This window comes from Chiroxiphia lanceolata, chromosome 2 (genome assembly GCF_009829145.1).
Source record: "Chiroxiphia lanceolata isolate bChiLan1 chromosome 2, bChiLan1.pri, whole genome shotgun sequence".
In the NCBI taxonomy this organism is placed as follows: Eukaryota; Metazoa; Chordata; class Aves; order Passeriformes; family Pipridae; genus Chiroxiphia; species Chiroxiphia lanceolata.
This window is the reverse complement of record NC_045638.1, coordinates 30,549,141-30,574,312: the sequence shown is the minus strand read 5'-3', so window position 1 is coordinate 30,574,312 and position 25,172 is coordinate 30,549,141. Positions and strand designations below refer to the sequence as shown.

General features: G+C 42.0%; 1 protein-coding gene across 12 annotated transcripts in view; it reads left to right on the top strand.

Annotated features, from left to right (window-relative positions):
• Positions 1-25,172, top strand: part of MAP4K4 (mitogen-activated protein kinase kinase kinase kinase 4) — a 169,586-nt gene that overhangs the window by 130,765 nt on the left and 13,649 nt on the right. For 2 of the 12 annotated variants that reach the window (XM_032677914.1, XM_032677907.1), the window contains 14 exons: positions 1,601-1,687; positions 2,361-2,591; positions 5,892-6,053; positions 8,094-8,324; positions 9,236-9,342; positions 10,275-10,426; positions 11,123-11,220; positions 11,563-11,571; positions 12,217-12,392; positions 12,816-12,936; positions 14,105-14,296; positions 16,603-16,720; positions 16,976-17,146; positions 20,993-21,136. In XM_032677914.1, the coding sequence (XP_032533805.1) occupies positions 1,601-1,687; positions 2,361-2,591; positions 5,892-6,053; positions 8,094-8,324; positions 9,236-9,342; positions 10,275-10,426; positions 11,123-11,220; positions 11,563-11,571; positions 12,217-12,392; positions 12,816-12,936; positions 14,105-14,296; positions 16,603-16,720; positions 16,976-17,146; positions 20,993-21,136 (1,999 nt within the window). The remainder of the gene's footprint in view (positions 1-1,600; positions 1,688-2,360; positions 2,592-5,891; positions 6,054-8,093; positions 8,325-9,235; positions 9,343-10,274; positions 10,427-11,122; positions 11,221-11,562; positions 11,572-12,216; positions 12,393-12,815; positions 12,937-14,104; positions 14,297-16,602; positions 16,721-16,975; positions 17,147-20,992; positions 21,137-25,172) is intronic. The other 10 variants (XM_032677912.1, XM_032677909.1, XM_032677908.1 and 7 more) reach the window with 10 other exon arrangements.

Genomic DNA, 25,172 nt, shown 5'->3' with positions numbered 1-25,172 from the left:
ACTTAAATATACAATTACTCTCCCTGTCTGTTTAAAATCAGCTCTAATAAGGTATGCCAGTTCAGGCACCAAGTATATCTCATGTCAGTATGCCCTTAATATATTGAAAGTACAGGTGAGAAGCCTGTTAAACTGTGAAATTCAGCTGCTATATTTATGCATGAAATCTGCATGTTTTAAAATCCCTTAATAACTTTAATCAGGGTGATAATCAGGGCAATACTTACTGTGCATGTACTGCAAAATACTGATCCCAAATAAAAGGCCAAAACTTCTGTCCTAGAGACAGATTGTAAATTTCTCATTAACTTCAGTAATTTTAGGTTTGGCCCTGATACATCTTAATTTTTTCTTACATAAAGTCACTGTATTTGAGATCACTGATGATCGTGTTACTGGGGAATTTTATTGTGTTTGTGTATGTTTCAAAGATTTTTGAGTCAAAAGGAGAGAAGACTAACAAATGGGAATAAATATATGGAAAATCTCTAATTACTGCATAGCAATTTGCTTTTGGGCAGACACCGGGTATTCCCCCAGCTGCTTTTTAAACTGTTGAAATGCTAATTACGCACAGTGCCGGTAATGACAAATGGTTAATTGATGTGGCCAAGCTGAACCACTCTGAATTTTTATTCTTTTTTCTAGAAGAAAAGACATGTCTCCTCTTAGAATTTTTGTTAACTGAAACTGTGGCTCAGCCAATGTGCGTAACAACAGTATAGTGTATCTCATCAGTCTGTCACAAGACTTTCTATAACTCCCATCATTGTATCACTGATCCATTAATTTCTTTATGCATACACTGTAACTGTGTGCGTGTGCTTGTGTGTGTGCGCGCATGCACATGTTACATACTTCCATTAATTGCATGATAGGATGTTACCAGCTTGGGTTTGGTGCTTCAGAGTTTGAGTTCTTCCAGGGGGGTAGGTGAAGCAGTGGGTAAATGTCTCGACCTATTGAGGCTGCAGGTGAAGAAATGGATAGAGAGCAAGCGAGTTTGGTCTAATATCTGTTTCCTGGTGGATGTTTGTTTGTGTCATAACCATCGCATAATTCAGCAAGGCTGGCAGTGTTTGCTCAGGAGAAGCTTCTGGTGAGGGCAGCAGGGGAGATGGCAGGGCAGGTCCCAACTGCACTTGGCAGAGCCCCTTTGGGGGAGCTTGCTCCAGCTCTGCCTACACTATGCCTGGCTCTAGCTGTTGCTAACAGTTCATCGCACCAGTGCAACACACTAATGTTTAATACAACTTGCATGTGACTTTGTATTGGCTGTGTTGAATCAGACTTGCTGTGTTTTAACTTTCCAAAACCTTCAAGTGCATTTTGCTGCTTCTTGAAACCACTTCCAAAATACATAAACGAGCTCTGGCCCGTGCCCGTAACATTTGCAGGAGTGCAAATTTCAGAACAGAAGGGGCCAAAATCCAATGCTTAGGAGGCAGGGCTTCCTAAATTGTTCTGCAGGCACTAATCCATCCTGAAGTGCGTTTCTCATTAAAGCTGAACTGGGGAAGTAGCGTGTGGTGTTCCACCCAGGGGGTTCTGATGCATTCCTTTTGAATAAATTTATTGCTGGGTAATTTCTATGTGACAGGAGTATATCAGGCGACAGCTAGAAGAGGAGCAGCGGCACTTGGAAATTCTACAGCAGCAGCTGCTCCAGGAGCAGGCCATGTTACTGGTAAAGCACTGTATCTGTTTTGTTCAGTAGCTATAGGATCCATTTATCCGGTCAGTACTAGGCTTCCCTCAGTCGGGCACAGCTGCACTGACAGTATGACAACAAAGGAGCTTGATTAAAAGGCCATTTATGCTAGCGTTGTGGGCTGACAGGCACATATGAGAAGTGCTGTATGGTCACACTGCTTTCTGGGCAGTAAGAGGAGGCTTTATGTTAAAGTGGAACAGTTCTAGTGTGGTGGTCGAGTTTCTGAACAGACCTTGGCATTCAGTGAAGAACTAGAGTGCTTGTGTTGCAGATCAAAACCACACATGATATGTAAATTCACCCCAGGGTACAATGGCCTAGTGTTGGTCTAAGTCATTGTTTTATGAACTTTACACTGGATTTAGTATAAGTAACTCTTTTTTTTTCCCTTTAATAAAAATCAGTTTTGACATAACTCTCCAATCATGTCAAGCTTAGCAGTACTCTCTTGACTTTCCCAACATGAGACACAAGCCATATGGGTCTAACTTAGTTCTTGGTTACACTTTAACAATGAAATAAACAAACAAACAAACAAAAAAGTCGCAACAGCAACCAGAAAGGTGCCTTTTTAATGGGATGGATAGGGACACGTCCAACATACAGTCAATGTCATGTCTTGAATTACTCACCTGTTCTCTCAAAGGAATACAGATGGCGAGAGATGGAGGAACACCGACAGGCAGAGCGACTCCAGCGCCAGTTGCAGCAGGAGCAAGCCTACCTCCTGTCGCTGCAGCACGATCACAGGCGGCAGCAGCAGCAGCAACAGCAGCAGCAGCAACAACAGCAGCAGCAGCAACAAGAAAGAAATAAACAAAGCTATCATACCCCTGAGCCAAAATCCCACTATGAGCCTGCTGAAAGAGCACGTGAGGTAAGTCCTGCTTGTGGGCAGGAATCTGCTAACTACTCCTCTGCCTGTTTGCATCAGCATGAGTGCAGTTCTGCTACAGTACAGCTAGAGGCCAAAGCGTCACTCATAAGAGGCAGAATACTTTAAATTGTTGGCCACTGGTTTCCAAACTTGAGAGCTACTTCTGATTAGTTTTGCTGCAATCACTAAAGTTCAGTGTTTTGAAGTATATATAAAAGTTGGAAAGAAGGTCTGGAAGGCTGCAGACTAAAGGGACCTAGTTTTGGAAGCATCACATCAGGAAGTTACATCTGTGCTTCATCAGATATGTTTTTGTAGGAAGCATTGGTGCTTTTGGCTCTCTGTGTCTCTGGCAAGTGCTGGTGATTGGAAATTGGGAGTCATTTGGAAAGCACAAACGTACAAGGGATATTTGCACACAGCACATTTTTACATGTTTTGACATATGCTCTTCGAAATTTCCTTCTCGTGAACACAAACCAGAATTTCATTAATTTCATTTTTGAAGTGTTAAGTATTCTCTTCTGAGATCACGTCCTGCTCTTTTGAAACTTTGTGGTGCTGCCTTTTGGACTTCAGGCACTCACAGGTTGATCAGAAGTCACCAATGTACTGTTTGTTTCAGTGAGTGGTCCCCTGTCTCCACTGGTCCATGGGTAAGCTAAGCAAGTAATTGCCTCTGATGCATACTTGGCATTCTTTCAGTGGTCTTATTCTTATGTTTCCCTTGAGCACCATACTTCCCGCAAACCACCAGACTGGGCAATGCTAGTCAAAGCTCTTGAAGGCATTCAGCAGCAGCCTGTGGGAACTAGGTAAATACATTTTGGAACAAGAACAAAAAATATCCTTGGGGTTGCTGAACATGATAAAATAGCTCTCGGTTTGCCTTCATCCAGTAGTGCTTCTTAGTCTTTGAAGTATTGCTGTTTGGGCTTGGTGGACACAAACTCATTTTCTTCTAGATGCCGTTGTCCAAGTTTTTCATAAACCATGTTTGTGCTATCTCATCCATTCTGCTTGATGGCTGACGTATCTGGCACATCTCTCTTACTTGGAATAAATTCAGACATACTGGTATGTAGTGGTACAGACATGGAACCAAGCCCTCTGGTCCTTGTTGCACTCTCTTGGCCCATCTCAATTAAAGCATAGTGCCAGTCCAACACTTCTGTCTGGCCTGAATGCTGGCTTTGGAGTGATGCAGAACTGTATGTGCTCCATTTTCCTTTCAGAGTATAAAAGGAGAGAAACTAATGAAGAGTCAAGTGTTACATCCATTAGAAGAACCAGTGACTCAGCTATTTTTCTGTTGTAGTCTTTTTCTTTTGAGATTACTCTAGCTAGAACGAATGAAGGCACAGAAATGTTAGTTAGTAGTCAAATCTTCCCAGAGCTTGCTGTGTAATAGTCTTTTTAAAGTGTGGTAGAAGTATAGCCTGGCAGTGGAAGTGACACCAGTTAATCTTAAGAGCAGGCATTAACTCTGACATCATTCTTGACATAAAGTAGTGAATTAGAATGAGTGTTCTTTGCCTCATACTTTCAGACATACTGCTCTTCAGAGAAAGTCTCCATATGCGGAGATGCTGACCATAGGGGTGATAAGCTGAAGTGGACTAACTTTCCTGTTCTGGCAAAATCTAATGGTGATCAGTTTTTTAACTCATTGCAGTAGCAATGAGGATATAAGGCAAAGGACTTCTAAGATTGGCTTTGGGAAGCAGCAATGAGGTTGGAGCTTAATACCATTTTCAGGTCCAGACAGTCAGATGAGTGGAACAGGGTGTGTTTCTATCCAGGGATGCACTCTCTGTCTCTTTCCTACTTCTTGCCTGTTTTCGAAGACACGTGGCTCATGCAGTTCATGTGCTTTGTGGAAGAAACCTCCTATCGTCTACCGCTAGAGATGTGAAAACCTGCTCCTTCAGACAGAAGGACTTGGGGCTTTTCCTTGTTCTATTCATAACAAGAAGTCTGGCCTGTTTTTTAAACTTTAAAGGATGGCTCTGTGAAGTTGAACACGGTGGTGAAAATAATTGTACGGTGAAGATGCTTGCTTCCATTCTCCTTGTTCTTCCCAAGACGTGGTGTATTTTGTGTAGACCTGGCAGAAGCTTGTCTGCTTGTTCCCATAGGCAAACTGTTACATCCTCAAATTTTGGAAAGCAGAGGCAGGTTGGGTTTGTAAAGCAGCCCAGCTGAAGTGAAGAGTCCTGGAAATTTGCCTCTGTCTTCTGGCAGCCAGTCTCTCCAGACTGTCACTGCTAGGAAACCACCCCAGTACTGGTTTTGTGCTTCAGGCACAAGGGTTTAAAGCACATGAAATCAGCCCAAGCTACCACGTTGATCTTTGATGCTTTGATAAAATTCTGGGAGTTAAGCATTCCTCAGAGACAGCTCCTCTGGCAGAAACGCACATGCTACCCTGGTTCCAGTGACAGACGGTCTTAGGAAATTTGAGGAGGATATTTACTTTTTGCCTGTAGCCTCTCTCTGTCTCTTGCCCTTCATACCTCTCACTTTGTTCTCAATGCTGTGGCCTTGGAAGAGTCAATGTTTCTGCACGGGGACCTTGCTTGATGTTCTTCTGAGGACTAAGCATATTCTGATTTAGTCTTTCCTTCAACAAGCTCTTGACGTTAATGGATGATCACTTCTGCACCTTCCTGAGAACAAGAAACAAGCTGCTGGGGCTGTCCTCTGCAGCCTATGAGGTTGTGTTGGGAGTATTTGATAAGAGAGAGGATGATCAGTCCTACAATTTTGTACTTAAAGCCTAACAGGCTCCAGTATTACCTGGTAGAGAAGTATATCCTCCTATCTCTTTTTCCTTTGCCAAAGAGAGAAGCACAAGAAAGCAGATAATCCAAAACCATTGGTTTCATACGGTAGGTAACTAAAGTAAGGGACAGCAGTGGGAAATGTACCTTTATATTGTAAAGTTGTTTCTGTTTTCATATATCCTTTTTATTGTTTCTGGGGAAAATACTAATGGGTAATAATTAGTCTAGGCAGAAAGAAGCCCAGTAATGGTCTTTCTTCATATTATCTCACATCTTACTGCCTCCTGTGTCTCCTCTCTTTCTAGTATGGATTTTCCATATTGGCACAATTACCACTTCGGTGTAGTTCACTCAGTGAACTCACAGTTCTGGCAAAAGTGGTAGAGAAAAAGTCCTGCTAAACCCCAGATGTATTTGGTTTCTTTTTGGTAAAGAAAAGTGGTACTCACCTTTGTATTTCTACTGTAATTGGTTTTATTGACTCAAGGCTTAACCTCTGTTTATTTTGGCTTAGGTGGAAGAGAGGTTTAGAAAAACTAATCAGGGCTCCCCTGAAGCACAGTCTAAACAGATGGGCAAAGTGTTGGAGCCACCAGTGCCTTCAAGATCAGAGTCCTTTTCCAATGGAAACTCAGAACCTGCTCAGCCTGCCCTGCAGAGGCCAATGGAGCCCCAGGTAAGTGCCCGGGAAAATGCTGGTGAGCCTGGAGGAAATGCAGAAGTCCCAACAGGTTTTCTTCAAATTTGCGATCTTGGCGCCTAGAAAGTCTTATGTAAATGGTAGCACTGTTACACAACGTAGCTTATTCACTAGATTTGCTCTTTATCTGTTTTTGCTTATTTTATTGGAAAACTGATGGATTTTGGGTTTTGCGGTGGCTTTTTTTTGGGGAGTGTGTTTTTTTAATGTTAGAGCTAGATTAGAACTCTTGCATTCTGTTCTTATCTGTGCAACAGTGACATGGACTAAACGCTGGTGACACTTTTACAATTCAGAATTTGCTCTGTGCAATGTATTTACTAATAAATAGGATGCTCAGAAAAAAAGTGAGCTTGCTTGGTTTTTAAAATTCTTGCTGAGGAAAGCTAACCAAACAAGTGGGTTTTAATGGTATGAGCATGGTTTCAAAGAGATTTACAAAACATGACTAAGAAAAGCAACTTTGTTGTCATCTGCTAAACAGAGTTCTCTACCACTTCTGGAAAATCAAAAAGAGGTTGAAACCACTGAGGTGCATGGCAGCTGTTGTTCTGGTTTTTTCTGATGAAGAGCCTCCAGATCTTAATATCTGATCTCATAGGAATTATGGCATGAATTGAAAAAGTAACCTCTGTCTAAAACTTAGACATAGCCCATAAATTCTGAGCAATTTAGGTGTATTAAATTAAATGGTATAGTTCTGCATTCAGTTCCTCTGTTTCCATGCAGAATTTTCTTCTTTGAAATAAAGTCTGTTGATGACATTGCAAGCTAACAACATCCCTGACTGTGACTAGGTATTGCAACTCTTTTGGGCAACAGGAGAATTTGAACAGACGGGAGAGTGGGAGAAATCAGGACAGAACTTCATCTCTTACTCATTAATTCCTGGCTTATATTCAAACCTCTGTGACTATTTCAAAATATTGGACTTGTATCTTCATGTTCTCTGTGCCAGCTACTTTTAAAGTCTGTGTCTTCCACTCACATTAAGAATAATCAGGCTCTTCAACAGCTGTGTGTATTAAAATTGAGGAAATAATAATCATACAAAAACAAATACATCCAACCTACTGAAACTGGGATTGAAAGCAAAGTTTTGGTTAATTACTAGGTGTGGAAACAGTATGTTCCTCAGTTAGGACATTTCCTCTTCCTTAGTTTCAGAAGTCAACTCTGAAAGACAGGTTTATACACAAGGAGGAAACAGGCTGAAGGGTCAATAGGGATTTCAGTGGAAATCCCAATGGAATTTTGACTCTGGAGTCACTTTGTGCCTTCTTAATGTATGTAGTTGAATGTGTGTGTGTGTGTGTGTGTGTGTGTGTGTGTGTGTGTGTGTGTGTGTGTGTGTGTAGTTTGTCTCTAAATATGTATATATGTACAGTATATGGTACATATATGGTGTAAGTATTGTACATATGTATTCAATATATATATGTACATATATATACAATATAGATTATGTTTTTTATACATATTGCAGTGGCTGTAAAGGAATAAAGGCTTTGTGTTATGGTCTTTCTCCAAAAGTTTGGAACTGTGTCTAGTTCCTAATTTATTAGGAAACATAGATGTCTTTTGGTTTGCACAATTCAGAGCATTCTTTAATTTTGTACTTCAATTGGATGTCCACTTCAAATTTCCCAGCCCACCAGTGCTGCCATGAGACCTGGTCAAAGCCCACTGAAGATTGGGGAATCAAAAGCGACTTCTTTCTTGAGTGGCCTTTGGACTCAGTCTCATTGAGCAGATATTGGGTCCTGTTTTCTTCTGGGCACCAATGTATGTGTATGTGGAGAGCATATCTCACAAAAAATGCATATGTGCTGTATTTTCAGTCTGTTACGTTCTTTGGGCGCTTGCCTTGCTTTTAAGTGCATTGATTCCACCCCACGCTTACCTAATGCCATAACCAATTTGTCTCTGCCCACCCCACCTGCCTTTATTCTGTGTTAATTGGAAAGCCGGTTATACTGAGCGCATTGAATGTTTTATGTTTTGTTTTCTTGTAAGGTACAGTGGTCCCATCTGGCATCTCTCAAGAACAATGTTTCCCCTGTCTCGCGATCCCATTCCTTCAGTGACCCTTCTCCCAAATTTGCTCATCACCATCTTCGTTCCCAGGACCCATATCCACCTTCACGCAGTGAAGTGCTAAATCAGAGTTCTGACTCTAAGTCGGAGGTACCCGACCCCACCCAAAAGGCTTGGGCTAGATCAGACAGTGACGAGGTGCCTCCAAGGGTAAGGAGTAGAAAGACAGATGTGTGCTATTTTTTTATTATTAATTATAATTTTCTTAAGAATGTGATACCCTCGGCACTGGGAAGACTGTGCCCTTGTGCCAGCATTGGTAACAGTATTTTTGAAGGCAGATCCTGATGTAGGTGTTCAGTCAATGGGTTAATGATAACCAACCTTAAGTACAATATTGAAGCTTCATATAAAATTGGAAATTATTTACAGAATGCAGCTATTTCAGAGAAACAATTTATTATGCAAAGTTAACAAGTCATTGCCATATTCAGAAAAGAATTTAAAATATACCTGAGGTTATTGCTCAGAGTTAATTTTCCTCTTCATCTGTTAGCAACCCAAACTATGAATCATACATTTATTTAAAATTGAGATGGAACTGAACAAAAAGGAAACATTCAATATATTTCCTCTTCCTCTTCCCCCCATCCCCCCACTGGGATTTACTTCTTCTGAGTATATTCTTGCTCCCCCACCAGTCTTTGCCTTCTGCTGATCCATTCCCGGGCATTTGTTTGGTTCCCCTGAGCTTATTCTCCTAACTCTCATGCTGTTTCAGCAAATTGCTTTGTGCCTCCCCTGCTTCAGTCAAAATGCCATATTCTTTTTAAATGTCTCAGTAGTTGGGAGGGTAGTGGGGCGTGTATGTGTTCGTGTGGTAACTATTAAACACTATTTAATGTTAAGACTAAACTTTGTGTTCTCTTCAAATTCTGAATAGCATCCCAACTAAGGCTTTTGGTTTTATGGGTGTTTGTTTACTGCTTTTGGTCATTGATGCTAGCTTGGACTTAAAAAGTGTTAAAATCTTAAGAATATATTCTGTGGCAGGACAGGTTTAATTTTCCTCTTCTCTCTCTCCTCTTCATGGATTTAACACAATCTTTTTTTCTCCCAAGGTACCTGTGAGAACAACGTCCCGATCACCAGTCCTGTCCCGCCGTGATTCTCCACTGCAGGGCAGTGGGCAACAGAATAACCAAGCAGGTCAAAGAAACTCCACGAGGTTTGTAAGCCTAATGTCCTCACCTTTCTTGATTTGGAAGAAAGAGGCTAATGGGAAATCAGACATTTCCAGACAGTTTTTGGCCAATGCCTGTTGGACATGAAAGGAAGATGATGTTGGATCCTTTTTCAGTAATGATTAATATTAATTTCCCTTGATGTAGCCCATGTGTCAACTAAGACTGGCAAAATTTTTTCTTCCCTCTCCTCCTTTGAGTTGCCTGCCCTGTAACTTTAGCAGTAATTTCAATATCCTTAAGATTTTGGAAAAAAATGTGGCCATTTATGAACATCTTACCTTTTGCTGCCACAGGTCAACTCGGGCATACTGAGGGGATTACTGGCAGCAGCAGAAGTGTTTGTAATATCTGAAGTGAAGAGATCTCAGAAACTTGCTGGCATCTTGGCCAGAACCAGACTTCAGGAGGGGGAAAAGCATCCATGAGCTGTTACACAGAGCATCTGAGATTAGGAAGGGGGAGGAGGGGACTGACATCTGAGCTCAGCAGAGCAAAATGGACAGGCTCCCCTGGAACTGGCTCACTAGACAGGGGTGAAGGTATTCTGGTATTCTTTTTGGCTTGGGCTTGGGTGCCCAGGGGACTTCTGAGCCAATTTTAAACCTGCTGCATGCAGGCTGAGGGAACTGTCCACTTTAGGTTAGATACATAAGAATGGCAGGTAGACATCTCCATATATAAAGAATAGCTTATACCCACCTAAACTTTTTTTTTTACCATCATAAATAAGGTAGAGGGAGCCAATGGCAGAGGGAGCCACTGCCTGGGTTGTGCAGCATCACTGGTGCCCTCAGCTTAGTGTTCTTTCAGATGAGTTATTAGCAAAACACTGAGGAAGAGTGATGTTTGTGTTTAGAAACAGGAATTTGGAACTGAAGTGTGTGACAAATAATTTCTTTTCTCCCCGATACAGCAATATAGAGCCTCGTCTGCTGTGGGAAAGGGTGGAGAAGCTCGTACCAAGGCCAGGCAGTGGGAGTTCTTCGGGTTCAAGCAACTCTGGCTCACAGCCTGGCTCCCACCCCGGCTCTCAGAGTGGGTCTGGAGAGCGGTTCCGGATGAGATGTAAGTCCTTCTCCCGCCCTTTGTAACATTGTGTGTCTAAGTTTATTAAGCTATGAAACACTCAATAATTAAGGATGCTAATCCCCACGTGGAATGACCTTTGAGCATGCAATGTCAAAGATGGGTTAGCTTCCTGTACCCCCTTGGCTCTATGTCCTTGCTTCCGAAAGGCAATAGGCGCAGAAGTCGTTGTCAAAGAGTTTAATTGCTCTTCAATTTGCATCCAGTCACTGCTTCATTTTCCTATGTGCAAACATCCCAGTCTCCATGCCCTCATAGCTCCCTTCCTTATGTGTGCAAGGGCACATTTTGATGCTTGTTACCTGTCATCTTGGTGGTGGCAGGGTGCAGACTGCTGTGGATAGGTCTCAGCTAGGCTACATTGAATGGTGATGGAGGTTTTCCAGCTTGTGGCCACACTTGAGTCTTTTGATTTGCAGTTGTGTGACTGTTTACTTTGGCTTCAATCATAGGTCAGTTGCACCTGTACAAATCACAGCTAATGATGTCTTTTTGTATAGTCCTTCCAGGACAATGTAATAGTGAACTTCTGAAACTTAGGTCATGCAGTCAGACACCACCTGATAGTTTTCTCACCTCTCTTCCTCTCTCCAAAGTGAAGTAAGAAAAACATATTTTAGCTCCCTGCCTAATCTATTTTGTTCGGTGTTCCTTTTGGGGTCTTGGCACATGCAGCATCATCCAAATCAGAGGGTTCGCCGTCGCAGCGTCATGAAAGTGCACCTAAAAAGCCTGAAGAGAAAAAGGAAGTCTTCAGACCTATCAAGCCTGCTGTAAGTTGCATCCACTTTCCCTTGTCCACCTTCTCTCCTAGGTGGACTCACAAAAAGTATGGTGTGAACTTCTATTCATGGTGCCCTCAGGGATGAACTTCAGCTTGAGCTGAGTTTCTAACTGTGGATGTAGCAGCACGTTCTCAGCTGTGCAATTGTCTGCACACATCACAGTACTTTAAACATTAGGTTTTGCTCTGCTTCTGGGATTGATTTCTACTCTCTGGTCTTCTTTCTTCCTAACTTTTGCTTTTCTCTTTCAATCCTGTGCTTCCTTCCTGGGGCTGGATCAATGATCGTGCATATGACCTGAATGTGCCAATACTGGGCTGAATGGTGCAGGGAGAAGTGGTAAGACCTTAAATTGTTGCTACTTTCTGTGAAAGATTTCTGACATGTCATTTATCTGGCTGCTATTACAATTGACTACAACTGTGTGTCCAGTTGTATCTCGGGAAACTGAGTGGGTTTTCACAGTATTTCCAACTTTCCTTAAAACTTTCTTCTCTTGCCATATCTCTTATGATACTGCCCTAGCACCCAAATATGTCAGCTTTCTTAAAGGAACATAGAGGTTGGTCCTTCCCTTCTGATAGTAGGTGGGTGCTATTAACCTGAAAAGTTTAGGAAAATAAACTGTGACAGTCAACCATATGAGAGTGGATCTTGGTGCTTGTATATGTCCTTCAGATGGTATAGTAGAGTAAACTGAAGTCATAATCAGGATAGTTGGGATTCAGAATATGCACGTTTTTCTATGATATGGCAAGACCCCCTTAGGTTGACTCTTGTGGTGCTTTAATTTATCAGAAAGTGAGTTTTCATAACTGTTAGGAATGAGTAAGTCTGAGGAAACTACAGCTGGGGCAATGGAAACATGGCAGTGGACAAGTGAGAAAATTTGGGCACTAATCCTGGGCGTTTGTCTTGCAAAGTCTTCTTCTCTCTTAGTCACAAGATCAAGTTTTTTGGTTTTTTTCTCTCCTCTCCCATCAGGATTTAACTGCATTGGCAAAGGAATTGCGAGCAGTGGAGGATGTGCGACCTCCACATAAAGTAACAGACTACTCATCCTCAAGTGAGGAGTCAGGGACAACAGATGAGGAAGATGATGATATGGAACAAGAAGGAGCAGATGAATCTACTTCTGGACCAGATGATGTCCGAGCAGTGTTAGTTCTTCTACCAGTGTTTTGTATCTGTTTTCCCTAGTAGGGGATTGAAGGAAAAGGTTATTGAGTATTTTGGTGGGGGTTTTTTGTTTGGTTGGTTTGGTTTTTTTATTTTGGTTTGGTTTGGGGGTTTTTTGTTTGTTTGTTTGTGGTTTTGTTGGGGTTTTTGTGGGTATGTTTTTGTTTGTTTTGTTGTTGTTGTTGTTTTGTTTTTGTTTTGTTTTTGCTTTGTTTGTTTGTTTGGTTTTGTTTGTTTGTTTTTGTGGAGTTTTTATAGAGAGACTTTTCTAGGCAGGTTATATTGTAAATATTCCACTCTGGTCACAATACAAATTAATTTTCAGTGTGCCTTGATGCAGGGCAGTGACAGCAAGGGCACTAGTGCTATTATCTCACTCCAGTTATTTCTTGTCTGCCAAATAGGTCAACGTTGAACTTGAGCAATGGTGAAACAGAGTCAGTGAAAACCATGATTGTCCATGATGATGTGGAGAGTGAACCTGCCTTGACTCCTTCGAAGGAGGGCACCTTAATTGTTCGACAGGTATTGCTTTTCCTTCCCTGTGCAGTGCTGCACCCTTTCTGTGCTCATTAACCCACTCGCTCATTCACCCATGCTGTTTCTACATTATATTTGTTGTTCGTATTATCAAGACACAGCTGTAGTGGATTTCAGATGAGCAAGATGTTTGATGCATGCAAGAAGGAGAGTAGCCCTTGCTTCTGTTTTGCATGCTTTCCAGTGACACCCATGGCAGCACCATGCAGAATATCTCAAAGTCTGTGGGAGAGAAAGGTAGAAAAGCTACAGGTGTGTGGAGCAAGTACATGGAGCAAGAACTTAGTTTAGTTTTACCGTAGAACCAAACATGTGTCTCAGGAGTGGGTCTAGGAGGGAGACAGGGGTGGGAGTACTCAGGGCTTTTTAAAATTGTTTTGAAGCTGTAGTTGAGGGCATACAGACCACCCAAATAGCATACACACACATGTACATACAAATTCATGCAACAGTTGGTGTGGGGGAGAAGTAGAATAGGTGGTGAAGCAGAGAATGTGGACAGAGCTAGCGTGCTATGTTGTTTCCTTTGATTCTGAAAATACTGCATTCTTGTGCCTCTGAAAGATAATGATTCCCTGCTTTTAAATGAGCTTGTGTGTTAATGATCGTGCTAGCTTATAGGAGTTTCCTCAGTAATCGCATTTCTGAGTTTCACAACTGAATGCCAATTTCTTAATTGAGCCCTCTGGTTTGAATATTAAGATTTCATGGTTATTGTTTTAAATAGTTATCTGCAGGCATTCTCCAGAAAGTCCAAACTGCTATCTCTATAGGATCTAAGTTAGTTTTAAACAAAACAATAGGGAAAGAAATCCTTGCCCCACCCTCAAAAATGTGCTTGTCCCTGTTGTGGTGTCGGACTTAGCAGCACAGTCACTCTTCTGTGAATTGGTGAAACTGGCTGTGCAAGTCAACCACACAAACCAAGCTTTTACCTGCCAGAAGAGGCGGGAATTTGATGAATACTGGTAGCTCTGCCCACTTTCCCTTTCCATCCAGGCATCAAAGCATGGATTATCAGCTTATTTAAAAAAATAAATTAAAAACTAAATGTGAAAAGGTAGGAAGTGAGGGAGAGAAGGAGAGAGGTTGTTAGGGATATAGACCTTTAAGCAGCACTTGAGCAAGACAAGTGTGCCTGTTTTTTCTACAGAGTACAGTTGACAAAAAGCGTGCCAGCCATCATGAGAGCAATGGCTTTGCCGGTCGCATTCACCTCTTGCCAGATCTCTTACAGCAAAGCCATTCCTCCTCCACTTCCTCCACCTCCTCCTCCCCATCCTCCAGCCAGCCGACACCCACCATGTCCCCACAGACACCCCAGGACAAGCTAACTACTAATGAGGTATGTCTTACACCACAGCTGGCTGCTTTTGTAGGGTTATAGCAGCATTGCCTAGTAGCTAGTTTGCAAAGGAACTCCAGCCAATCTCCCCTGCTTTTTTTTTTCTTGTCACCTTTGTTCCCACCCTCCAAATAACACATTTCAGTTCTGTGTAAGAAGCCCTTAACTGTAGAGCAGTCCCACGCCAAACTTGCCAGTTTACTATTTTGCTTCCTTTAGTGAGTCATTAATTGCATGGCATTCATTTTAAACTAAACTTGACTACTAGCATTTTCAAGCCAATACTCATTTTTTTTTTAATTCTGTTTTATTCTGGGAGCAGTCTAATTGCAAGCAATGTGCCTCTTCAGAATTAGCAGTTAATTTTGGCTTTGTCAGTAAAGGTTGGACTAGTAACTCCACACATATGAGGAGCTGCTTGTGGAAACTCACCTTTTGGGAGAGGAAGCAGCTGCGGAGGGATTTTGCTCTTTAAACCTTGCCATGTGGGCTGAGTGAACTAATCAGGTGGTGCCTGGGAGGGTTGTAAAAGCCTGAGGTATTGTTATTTTGGAATAATGAATGGGGAAAAATATTTGGTTTTTTTCCAAGTATGTGTGTATTCTGAAAAACAGCTGTGTAAAGGTGATTGTTCACCAGCACTGGTTATGTCCAGGTAGAGAAGGCTTCGCCATCTTCCCTTACTAAGTGCTGGTGGGAAAGCCTGGTCCTTCCTGTGTGTGTAACCCCTCACAGCAGAGAAGAGGCACACATATGAATGAACAAAGGGCATCATTTGGCTCTTACCAACCCTAGCAGTAAGCGAGGAGCCCGATATGGTGTCTCCACTCCTGGCTGGGTGGCCAGTCTGGCTTACAGGTTGGGCCTCTTAAGCAGGGGAATGGTACAAGGGAGCAAAATTTGGTGAAGAGAAGCTGCTGCTTCTCAAAGTAGAGTCTTGCCATGTAGGTGTGCAAGTGCTGTGATGAGGAGAGGTTGCAGTGAGCTGGGTAGGCTGATGGCAATGCACGCGTTTACCACATAATCAAAAATGCTTCTGAACCACAGGGTGGGAGGGAGTGTTTCCTCTTGGAAATTCATTTAGCATAGTACTTAATTTTCAGATATGCTTCACTGGTCTTTGATCTTTCTGAAAGCACACTTGTAGGTTATAGAGGTCAGTTGATTGATCCAGAGATATGCTTGCTCATTACTTTGATCTAAGCAATAAGTAAGCAGGGTTCACTTAGCTTAGGAAGTGAAGGCTGGGGCAGTACCTGGTGACGAAGGAACCTTTTGGTATTGAGCTGTGCAGGGGACTGATACACTCTGAAGACAAATTTCTGGTTTTTTTCTGCAGAGTAGAGGCTTAGGAAGATCATAGGCTGAAGATTAGTTGATGCTAAAGAAGTGTTTCATAACTACATTTGCATAAAGCTGAGCAAAAACCCAGTACTGCTTGGTATAACTTACCCACATGCACACCCTTTATATATATACTATTTTTTCACTTGTCCCATTCTGCTTCATTATGCAATGTTGTCACTATAATACTAAACTGGCAAGAGTTTTTAAGTCGTTTCATTTCCACTTTTAACAGTTCATTGTTTCACTTCTTTCTTTCTTTATGTTTTTTCATGTTTAGACCTCATAACTCAGCAAGCACCAATGATTTTATCCACTACATATTCATAGTGTCATGTCACCGTTTGCTACACCTTCCACACTAATGAGCCCCTTTGTTCAATACAGGTTTAATACGTTGCTTTGTCAAATAAAGGTGGAAGAACCTGCTGCAGCTTTCTGGCAAGAGGCTCAGGTTAAACCAAATAGGGAGAATGAACAGTAGCAAACATTGAAACATAATCCATAATAGAAGTAAATGCTTGATCCCAGATGGTTCTGATTTTGTTGCAAAAGCCAAGAGATCAAACTTCATAATTTATTAAACTAACTCAATTCAGGAGATGCTTCATAAATTCAAAAACTGTAGGTAGTGGACAACTTGCAGATAAAATAGTATACATCCATTTAAGCAGATTTTTAAAAGGAGAGACATTCCCCTTGTGCCTGAGTGTAGTGGCCTGTTGTAAAAGGCTTTGCTAGCAGCTGAGTTTCAGGGATGACATTTTGCTGTAACATGTGTGGTGTGCATATGTATCTAGTTCAGGTGTGGTGCCCTTTAGTGCATTGTGTATCAATAAAGGAAGTATAAAAGTTTGGGGAGGTTCTGTAGCATAATTCTGTAGTAACTTCAAAATGTTGGTTGTTGTTATCCATGCTTTTTATTGTCATTAATATTAATAAAGTTGAAATTTACATTGCAGACTCAGTCCGCTAGTAACACACTCCAGAAACACAAATCTTCCTCCTCCTTTACACCTTTTATAGACCCCAGATTACTACAGATTTCTCCATCTAGTGGGACAACTGTGACTTCTGTGGGTAAGTAAAGTAGCTGAAGACAACAATTGAAAAAGGGTTCAGTGGCTCTTTAAAGTACTTAAGAATGTTACCATCATGCTTTTTATTTAATTTGCAATGGATTGCATAGTTTATTTTCTTTTTCCATTTACATTTCTTACAAAAAGAAAGACTTTCTCAGTATTCTCAGTTACTGATTTGGGTTGTATAATGTCAAGAGTATATGGTCAGAATTTAGCACTTGAGGGATATTACATGCACTTTTCTTTTTTTCAGTAGGATTTTCCAGTGAAGCAATGAGATCAGAAGCAATAAGGCAAGACCCTACACGGAAAGGATCAGTTGTCAATGTGAATCCCACGAATACTCGGCCACAGAGTGATACACCAGAGATTCGCAAATACAAGAAGAGATTCAATTCTGAGATACTGTGTGCTGCCTTATGGGGTAATGCAAACGTGTTCTTCCCTTGCCTCCTGCACTTCTGAAGTGTAGACACACCAGTATGAGCTTGCAGTCTTCGATGATGTACCTCCGAAACTGTAGCTGTTCCTCTGCGTTTATTCAGTGCTTGTTTGCATCTTCTTGTTGCAAGAGCGGATTATTATTGTGTTGTTTACATTATGTTGCTTCTGCTTTGATATTATTTCCCACTGGTATATATGCTTCTGATTGCATAGTTCAGACTTAGAATCACAGAATCATTAGAATCATTAAGGTTGGAAAAGACCTTCAAGATCCTTGATTCCAACCTTTGACTGAACACCGCCATGTCAACTAGACCATACCACTATGTGTCACATCCAGTTGTTTCTTGAACACTTGCAGGGATGGTAACTCTACCACCTCCCTGGGCAGCCTGTTCCAATGCTTAACCACCCTTCTTCCTGGTGTCCATCCCAAACCTACCCTGGTGCATCTTGAGTCCGTTTGTTCTGTCACAAGTTGCTTGGGAGAGGCTTCACTCAGTTGATTGGGATGTCCTTTTCAGCTTTTTCTAAACCCTGCTGGCACATCTCTTGCAGCTTTTTGGAGCTTGTAGTAGTCCTTACGTTGTACACCTGGTACACACATGGTATTTCTTTTGAAAAATAATCATCTTCTTGAGCCTCTTGCTATTGTATTGTTGCAGAGCTTGATTAAGATGTGTTTCGTAAGATGACTTACCACCTCAGTCATCAGTTTATGTAGGAAGGAAGAGGGAAAAGAGGAGGGTAGGAGGGACATTTTCCATTCTGAGACTGTGACTTAGCTTTGTTAAGAGTGGTTACTGCAGAGAGAAACTAGATATGAGATGTCATCTGACCAAATGTGTCTGGTCTTCTTGTCACAAGGAATAATTTGTGTTGGTGCCAGACCAGTTAGTCGGGATCCCACACTTCACCACGCTTAGAGCAGTGCTTGTTGCCTGCTACAATGTGACATCAATGCTGCAACACCCAGGGAGGGCTTTCTTCTGCTATGCCATTTGTTTCTTGACCAGAATCTATGGGGGCACATGATATTTTTTGTTATCTAGATGTTAATAGATGATGCTTGTCTATGTTACATACATATTTGTCTAATATGCTGAAACTTGGCAGACTGTAAATGCACATGCATGTAATTTTAAAAACTATAAAGAAGAGAGTTGGCCATACCCCTGAGTCACATGATGATTGTATAGGTAATACAGTCCACTTATCTTTTCTGCATTTTCATTGCTCTTTCCAGGGCCTTAGTTCTCTTTCGGGGTTATTTCCACCATTTCTTTTTTCTCAGAACAGCACTGTTGTCTCAGTCTTCTTGCCTGCAAAGCTGTGTCAGTTAAAGAGCTCTCCCAACACCTTAGCTTCCTATCTACTGTTTTCTTTATTTCCAGAATTTACTGGTAAGAATTTTTACCCCAGTGCTATTTCGTGTGTATAAAATGATAAAATGAGGACTTGTGCAAATATAAACTTTCAGGCTGTGAGAGGGCAAAGGCAGAGAGAAATCATGTGGTATCAGTAAAGATGATTCATAATTTCTCCAATCTGCCTTGTTTTGCCAGTAGCAATTCTTGTTAATGGTTTTATATTTCTTTGATCTCTGTATCTGACTGTTAGGGTGAGTTCAAAAAAAGGTGTAAAATCCTAGAAGTGTGTTACAATTGTAACACAGCCCTTCCTTGTTAAACATTTAGGGCCAAACTGATGGTGATACAGGCTGGTACACATGCTTATTTCTTGGTAAGGTTTAGCTTCCTCTACCGTTAAGCAAGTTAAACAATTTCATGGTGATGCTTCTTATTAAAAAAGAGGGGGGCTTGCTTTGCTTTGTCTTTACCAGTGGTAATGCCAGTAGTATCTGGCAGACTGCTGATTGCATTAGGTCTATGATGTTGTTTCTTCTAGTTCTGAGTGGTAATAGTCAATGTTAATGATATGGATGCAGTAGCATAGATTTTTACACCCAGCCTCCACAGGCAGCCTGTACTTTTTCAGGAAGCATTTCCATTTGTTTGAAAAAAACAAAACTGCTTAATTGTAGGGTGGTGGTAGAAGAGCTCTGCTGTCTGTGAGTAATGAGGGTGCTTGCATTTTAAAATACAAGCACTGCTTGCCACCAGTGTAGTACCTCATTAGTTTCATCTCAAAATGCATTTAGCTAAGGGAAGGGATCAGGGACAAGTGTGCACGTGAACTTGAAGCAGAAACAACTGCACCACAAGGGCAGCAGAAGGAGAGATTGGGGTGGAGGGGCGAGCAACGGAGCTCTGATGAGCAAAGAGGGTAGGGGACCCTGAGTAAGCAGTTTGCATTTGGCTTGTTTTGAATTGTAATCTACACCAATATAGTTGTATCTGGGATTTAACTGTCTGACTAGGGATTAAGGCCATTAAGAAATATAACTGTGATCATTTTGTGTGAGTTTTGGTACCCCTCATCCCTCTTCCAGCATTAGCGTGCCTTTTTGTTTGGGAACTGATGCTCTGTCCGGCACACAACTGGATAAACACATCATGCAGTGAGCAGTAGGCTCACTGGTCGAGCACAGAGAGTAATAGTGAATGGGGTAACATGAGACTGGTGACCTGTCACTAATGGGGTTTCACAGGGGTCCATCTTGGGCTCTGTGCTCTTCAACATCTTCAGAAATGACTTGGACACAGGACTGGAAGGGATGCTAAGCAAATTTGCAGATGACACAAAACTTGGAGCAGCTGTTGACTCCTGGAAGGCAGGGAGGCCCTCCAGAGAGACCCCAACTAATTAGAGGACTGGGCAATCACCAACCATGTAAAGTTCAACAAGGGAAAGTGCCAGATTCTGCGCCTGGGATGAGGGAACCCCAGATGTACATAAGCCTGGGGAATGAGGTGCTGGAAAGCAGTGCCATGGAAAGGGAGCTGGGGTTCCTGGTTGATGGCAAGTTGGATATGAGTCAGCAGTGCCCTGGCAGCCAGGAGGGCCAACCATGTCCTAGGGGACATCAGGCAAAGCATCGCCAGCCAGTTGAGGGAGGTGATTGTCCCACTCTGCTCTGCACTGGTGCAGCCTCACCTGGAATATTGTGTGCAGTTTTGGGCACCACAGTATGAGAAAGATATTAAGCTATTAGAGAGAGTCCAAAAGAGGGCAGTGAAGATGGTGAAGGGCCACGAGGGGAAGCCATATGAGGAGCAACTGAGGTCACTTGGTGTGTTCATGCTGGAGAAGAAGAGATGGAGGAGGACCTCCTTGCAGTCTACAACTTCCTTGTGTGGGGAAGAAGAGGGGCAGACACTGATCTCTTTTCTGTGGTGACCAGTGACAGAACCAGAAGGAATGGCCTGAAATTGTGTCGGGGAGGTTTAGGTTGGATATTAGAAAAAAGTTGTTCACTGAGAGGGTGGTTGGGCGCTGGAACAGGCTTCTCAGGGAAGTGGTCACAGCACCAAGCCTGACAGAGTTCAAGAAAAATTTCAATACACTCAGGCACACGGGATGACTCTTGGGGATGGTCCTGTGCAGGGCCAGGAGTTGGACTTGATGATCCTTGTGGTTCCCTTCCAACTCAGCATATTCTGTGGTTCTGAGTCTAGAAAGTCCTCTGTGGTCTACCAGTCTCTTACTCTTTTGAACATGGATGGTTTGTTGTCAGTAGTCACTGTGGGCAGGTAATGTCGACAGCCTCTACATCATGAGATCTTTTAGGCTGCAGGCAACTGAGACCCATCCAGCAGTGGTTAGACCTGCTTCAAACAAGACAGTTGCTATATCAATCATCAGTTCATCAGAATATGTGGAAAATGTGCCTACTAACTTGGATCTTTGTTTTTGTTTCTTCTAGGAGTGAACTTGTTAGTGGGCACTGAAAGCGGTCTGATGCTCCTAGATAGAAGTGGGCAGGGGAAGGTTTATCCGCTCATCAATCGAAGACGATTCCAGCAAATGGATGTACTTGAAGGCCTGAATGTCTTGGTGACAATTTCTGGTAAAGTTAACTGTTTAACGTTATATTTTTTCTCCATCTGTCATGGCATAACAGAAAGCTTTTCTTGGCAGCCTTTTGAGGGGGAAGTCCAGACTTGACTGAAGTCAGTGGGTTTTCCATCATTTCACCTCTCTGAGTCTACAGTTTATTTCTGCAACTTAATCATTTTCCACACAACACCCATGCCTGCTTGGCCCCTGTCCTTCCTTCTGTAGGGTGACCTTTAAAAGTGCTGCACAGGATTGGGGGAAATGTCTGTCTTTGTTTGCTTCTTCAGTATATGAGAGCTGGAAGTTAATGCTTTGTGAAAATGGCATTCTTTCCCTCTTTCATAATTGCTTTCAACCTGACCTCTTTCTAACCAAAACACAATTTGCTGCTTGGGTTTAAAGACATCTTTCTTCTGTGTTAAAAACAGTAGAATGGGAAGAGCTCTTGCTTTTAATGTGATGTGCAGTAAGAGTTTGTGTTTGAGAGAGAGGAGTACAGTGTGTACATGGAATGGAAATTCCCAGGGTGAGATCAGTGCAACTTTTGACCTGGTCTCTCACTGGATGCAACTTGTAGATGGCAAAGGAACGGGAGATGAAGGGTGGTGGTGATTGTTGTGTTTGTTTTGTGTGCGCTGATGAAAAATGTGTTATATGAAGCTTGAGGTTCCAGACTCTTTGGCTCCAGAGAGTTATTGCATAAGGTTATCCTGCTGTTAGGCAGCTTGATGTGGTGCACTGTTAGTCTTTTTTCACAGGTGTTGTTCAGCCATTTACCTTCCTTTTATTTTGGTTTGTTTGGAAAATCAGTCTTTGCGATGTTGCATGTGTGTGACAGGGAGAGGATGTTAAATAAGGCTTCTCACAGTGTTCCCTCTGTTGTTGTTCAGACCCACCTAGATTTTGTTGAGGCTCTGGAACCTCTCCGAGTCCACTGGAGAAGCTCTTTGGGTCTCCCAACACTTGTACAAAAGGACACACACCTAGACAATTTAATGGAATTTAATGCATTAGCAATGTGCTACCACGGGTCCAAAGAATTGTGCCCATGCTCATGTCATCAACACAGGACTTGTTTCTGTCTGGAACAACTGAATTTTATTGGCTTGTCGCTTTACTACATTCTCGACTACAGCTATAGCTATGCTGTGAAATCTATAAAAAAATGAATCAAACAGTGTTTAAAAATACACAACCTACTGTGTGTCCTTTTGATGTCTGATACTGTATGTTAAAATACAAGCTGTTTGAAAGGCACTGTTTGATAGTTTATTCTATAGCAGACCTTGTAAACAAAAATATTGTATAATCCAACTTGTGTGAAATCTGTTGGTTTGAAACATACCCTACACAGTCGACAAATGCCTGTGATTCAGTCTTGTGTATAATTGTTTCAGGTTTTTTTATCTTTGCGTCAGTCGCAATTGGAGTACCCTGACACATCCGTTTTCTTTGTTTCTTTCAAAACTATTGCTTCCTCTGTGGAGACATGCTACATTAACCCTTGGGAAATCAGCTGATTTTTGTCTGTTTTATGCCTTTGTCTCTGTCCCATCTCCTGTGTTTTATGGGAGGTACAAGGAGTTTTATGGAGTACAAAATAGGAAAGAAACATCCTTGACCACTGAAAGGCAGGGCTGGGGAAGCGTACTCAGTGAAGCCATAATGCTGTTATGCCCAAGTTCCCCCTTATATCGTGCTTTCGCCTTCAGTCCTGCACTTCTCAGTTTTTATTACCCTCATGCGTGACTTCCCTAAGTATCTTTTTATTTGTGATGAGTTGCTTCATCTCTCCAGCCAAAACTGGAATGCTGAAATGACATTGTGTTTCTGCAAGTGGTATGTTTTGACAAATTGGTTATGGAAGTGCCTCTGATCTGTGTCCCAGGACTGCTTCACTGGGAGCATTATTCAACTCACCGTGTGCACTTGGCCTTATGTTGCCTTGAATTTTTTGGAAAGTGATGTACTGGTGGTGGTGGGGTTTGAAAGGTGTCACCACATCGTGTGAAGAAGTTGCAATGTGTTAGGATTTTGAAAGGATTGTCACCTAAAATTGCTTTTAATATACACTTTTGAGTTTGAAAACATGAAATCAATTCTTGACCCAATTTATATCTGAAATACAAAATTTTTTGACAACAAAGCTTTTGGTACTGAGATACTGAGCCTGCTAGAACTGGTACAAGAAAGCTTTGCAGGTAAAAGAAAGTAGTTGATTGGTTCTTCAGCTCATACTGTTGAGAGGCAAAAGCATAGTTTCGGCTGCTCACGTGATACAGTGGAGACTGATAAAAATACTGGAGATGAGAGCGGCAACGTGCATACAGAACGCACTCCTGTTGTGGCTCCCTGGGGGTTTTGCCAGTCCTGCTGGCGGGACGGTGGCACCAGGAATGTAGGAAGAGATGACAGAGTAGAAGAACTGGTTGGAATCTGTCTGCTTAATAATTACAAACCATAGAGACAATAAAAACAAAAACTCAGTATAGGAAAAGGGACTTTACATTTAAAACTATGTCTGTGGGAGAATCCAAGCTGGGAGTTCTCGAAGAATTCTCTTGCTGATCAGTTCATTTGATGGCTTGAGCTGAGTTTTCTTTCTTAGATCGTCCCCAAGAAAATAAAAAAGACCAGATTTTTGAGAGCTGTCTAAACTGACTGGTAGAACTTTACGAAGAGAAGGATCTAATCCCCCCACTCTGAATGTGAACATTAAGAGCACCATAACTTGTTGAAATACATGCATAACCATATTTATATAACTAACCAGTCCTGCTCTTTTCATGTCAGGCTGCAGAAAGGCAGAGGAATTTCCTGTCTTGTGACTTTTCCCTGTGGTCTAGACACAAAAACACAATGGGAACACACTGTATATTTCTCTGTTTTGAAAAATGTTTCTGGTTGGACAGAAATATGCTGGTGCACATCATGTAAACCAGAATTTAAAAAAAATAGCCACGTGCTGGGAAATTCCCATGTGTACTGTTTGTTCTGAGTCTTCAAGGTTGACTAAGCTACTGGGAAAGCTACAGCCTTGAAAATATCTGAAGCAGAATTTGTCTCCTGGTGAACAGGGACTCACTATGGTTTTCAGAACTTTTGGTGCCTTGTACTGACCTTGAGCCCTCTGAGCTCTTTCTTGCCCAGAACTGAAGTGGCTTCTGGTCTGGTCTATGTTTCCTATTTTTCCATGTTTCTGAAAGGGCCCTTGTGGCTATCGTTTGCACTGTTTTCATGGAAGGACCTTTTCTTGGTCAGATGTGGGACTTTTGGGGACTGTTTCATGCTCTAGTCCCTTCTCCAAATCTTGGGAAAGCTACAGGAGTGGTAGGGTTTTATCCTTTTATGAAACATGTCTTAGTCAATATGAAGTCAGGCAATAAATCAGGGTGCTCATTTACTGCCAGATCTACAGTCCCATTTGTAATGGCGATAAACAAAGGACAGTGCAATGTTACTTCACATTTCATTGCGTGGCATTATAACAGAAGGGCTTTTAAAATTAAGTATCAGGTCCAGTATTTGCAATCCACTTTAAATTTAAACTTGGTGAACAGATTTTTTACTTTGAAACCACCTCCTCTTTTCTTCCTGCCCTTACCCATCCTGATAATCATAAAAAGATCTTTTAGACCGTGTGTCTTTGTAATGCAGTGCCTTGTGCTGGAATCCATGGAGCAACCTGTTTGCAAGCTGTGCTTCCCCATTGTCACGGTTTGAGAGCTCCAAAAATCCAATTTCCAAGCCTCCCCCCAGTTTACCTCAACACCGAAGAGAAGTTTTCAGGCAGTCACAACTCAGTATAGGGGAAAGGAATATATACAATTTATTACTGTACAAAATAAGTACTATACAGACTAAAAAGCAATTATATATACAATATTAACACAGCTTCTACCACCCCTTGGACCCTCCCCCATCAGTTCAGAAGTCTTCAGAGCGATAGTGAAAAGTCTCTCTCTCATTGGGGTATCAGGGAAAGGGTTGAAACAGCCACCAGCCCTTAGGTTCATGCTGAGGTCCTATCCTGAGCTGCAAGGGAA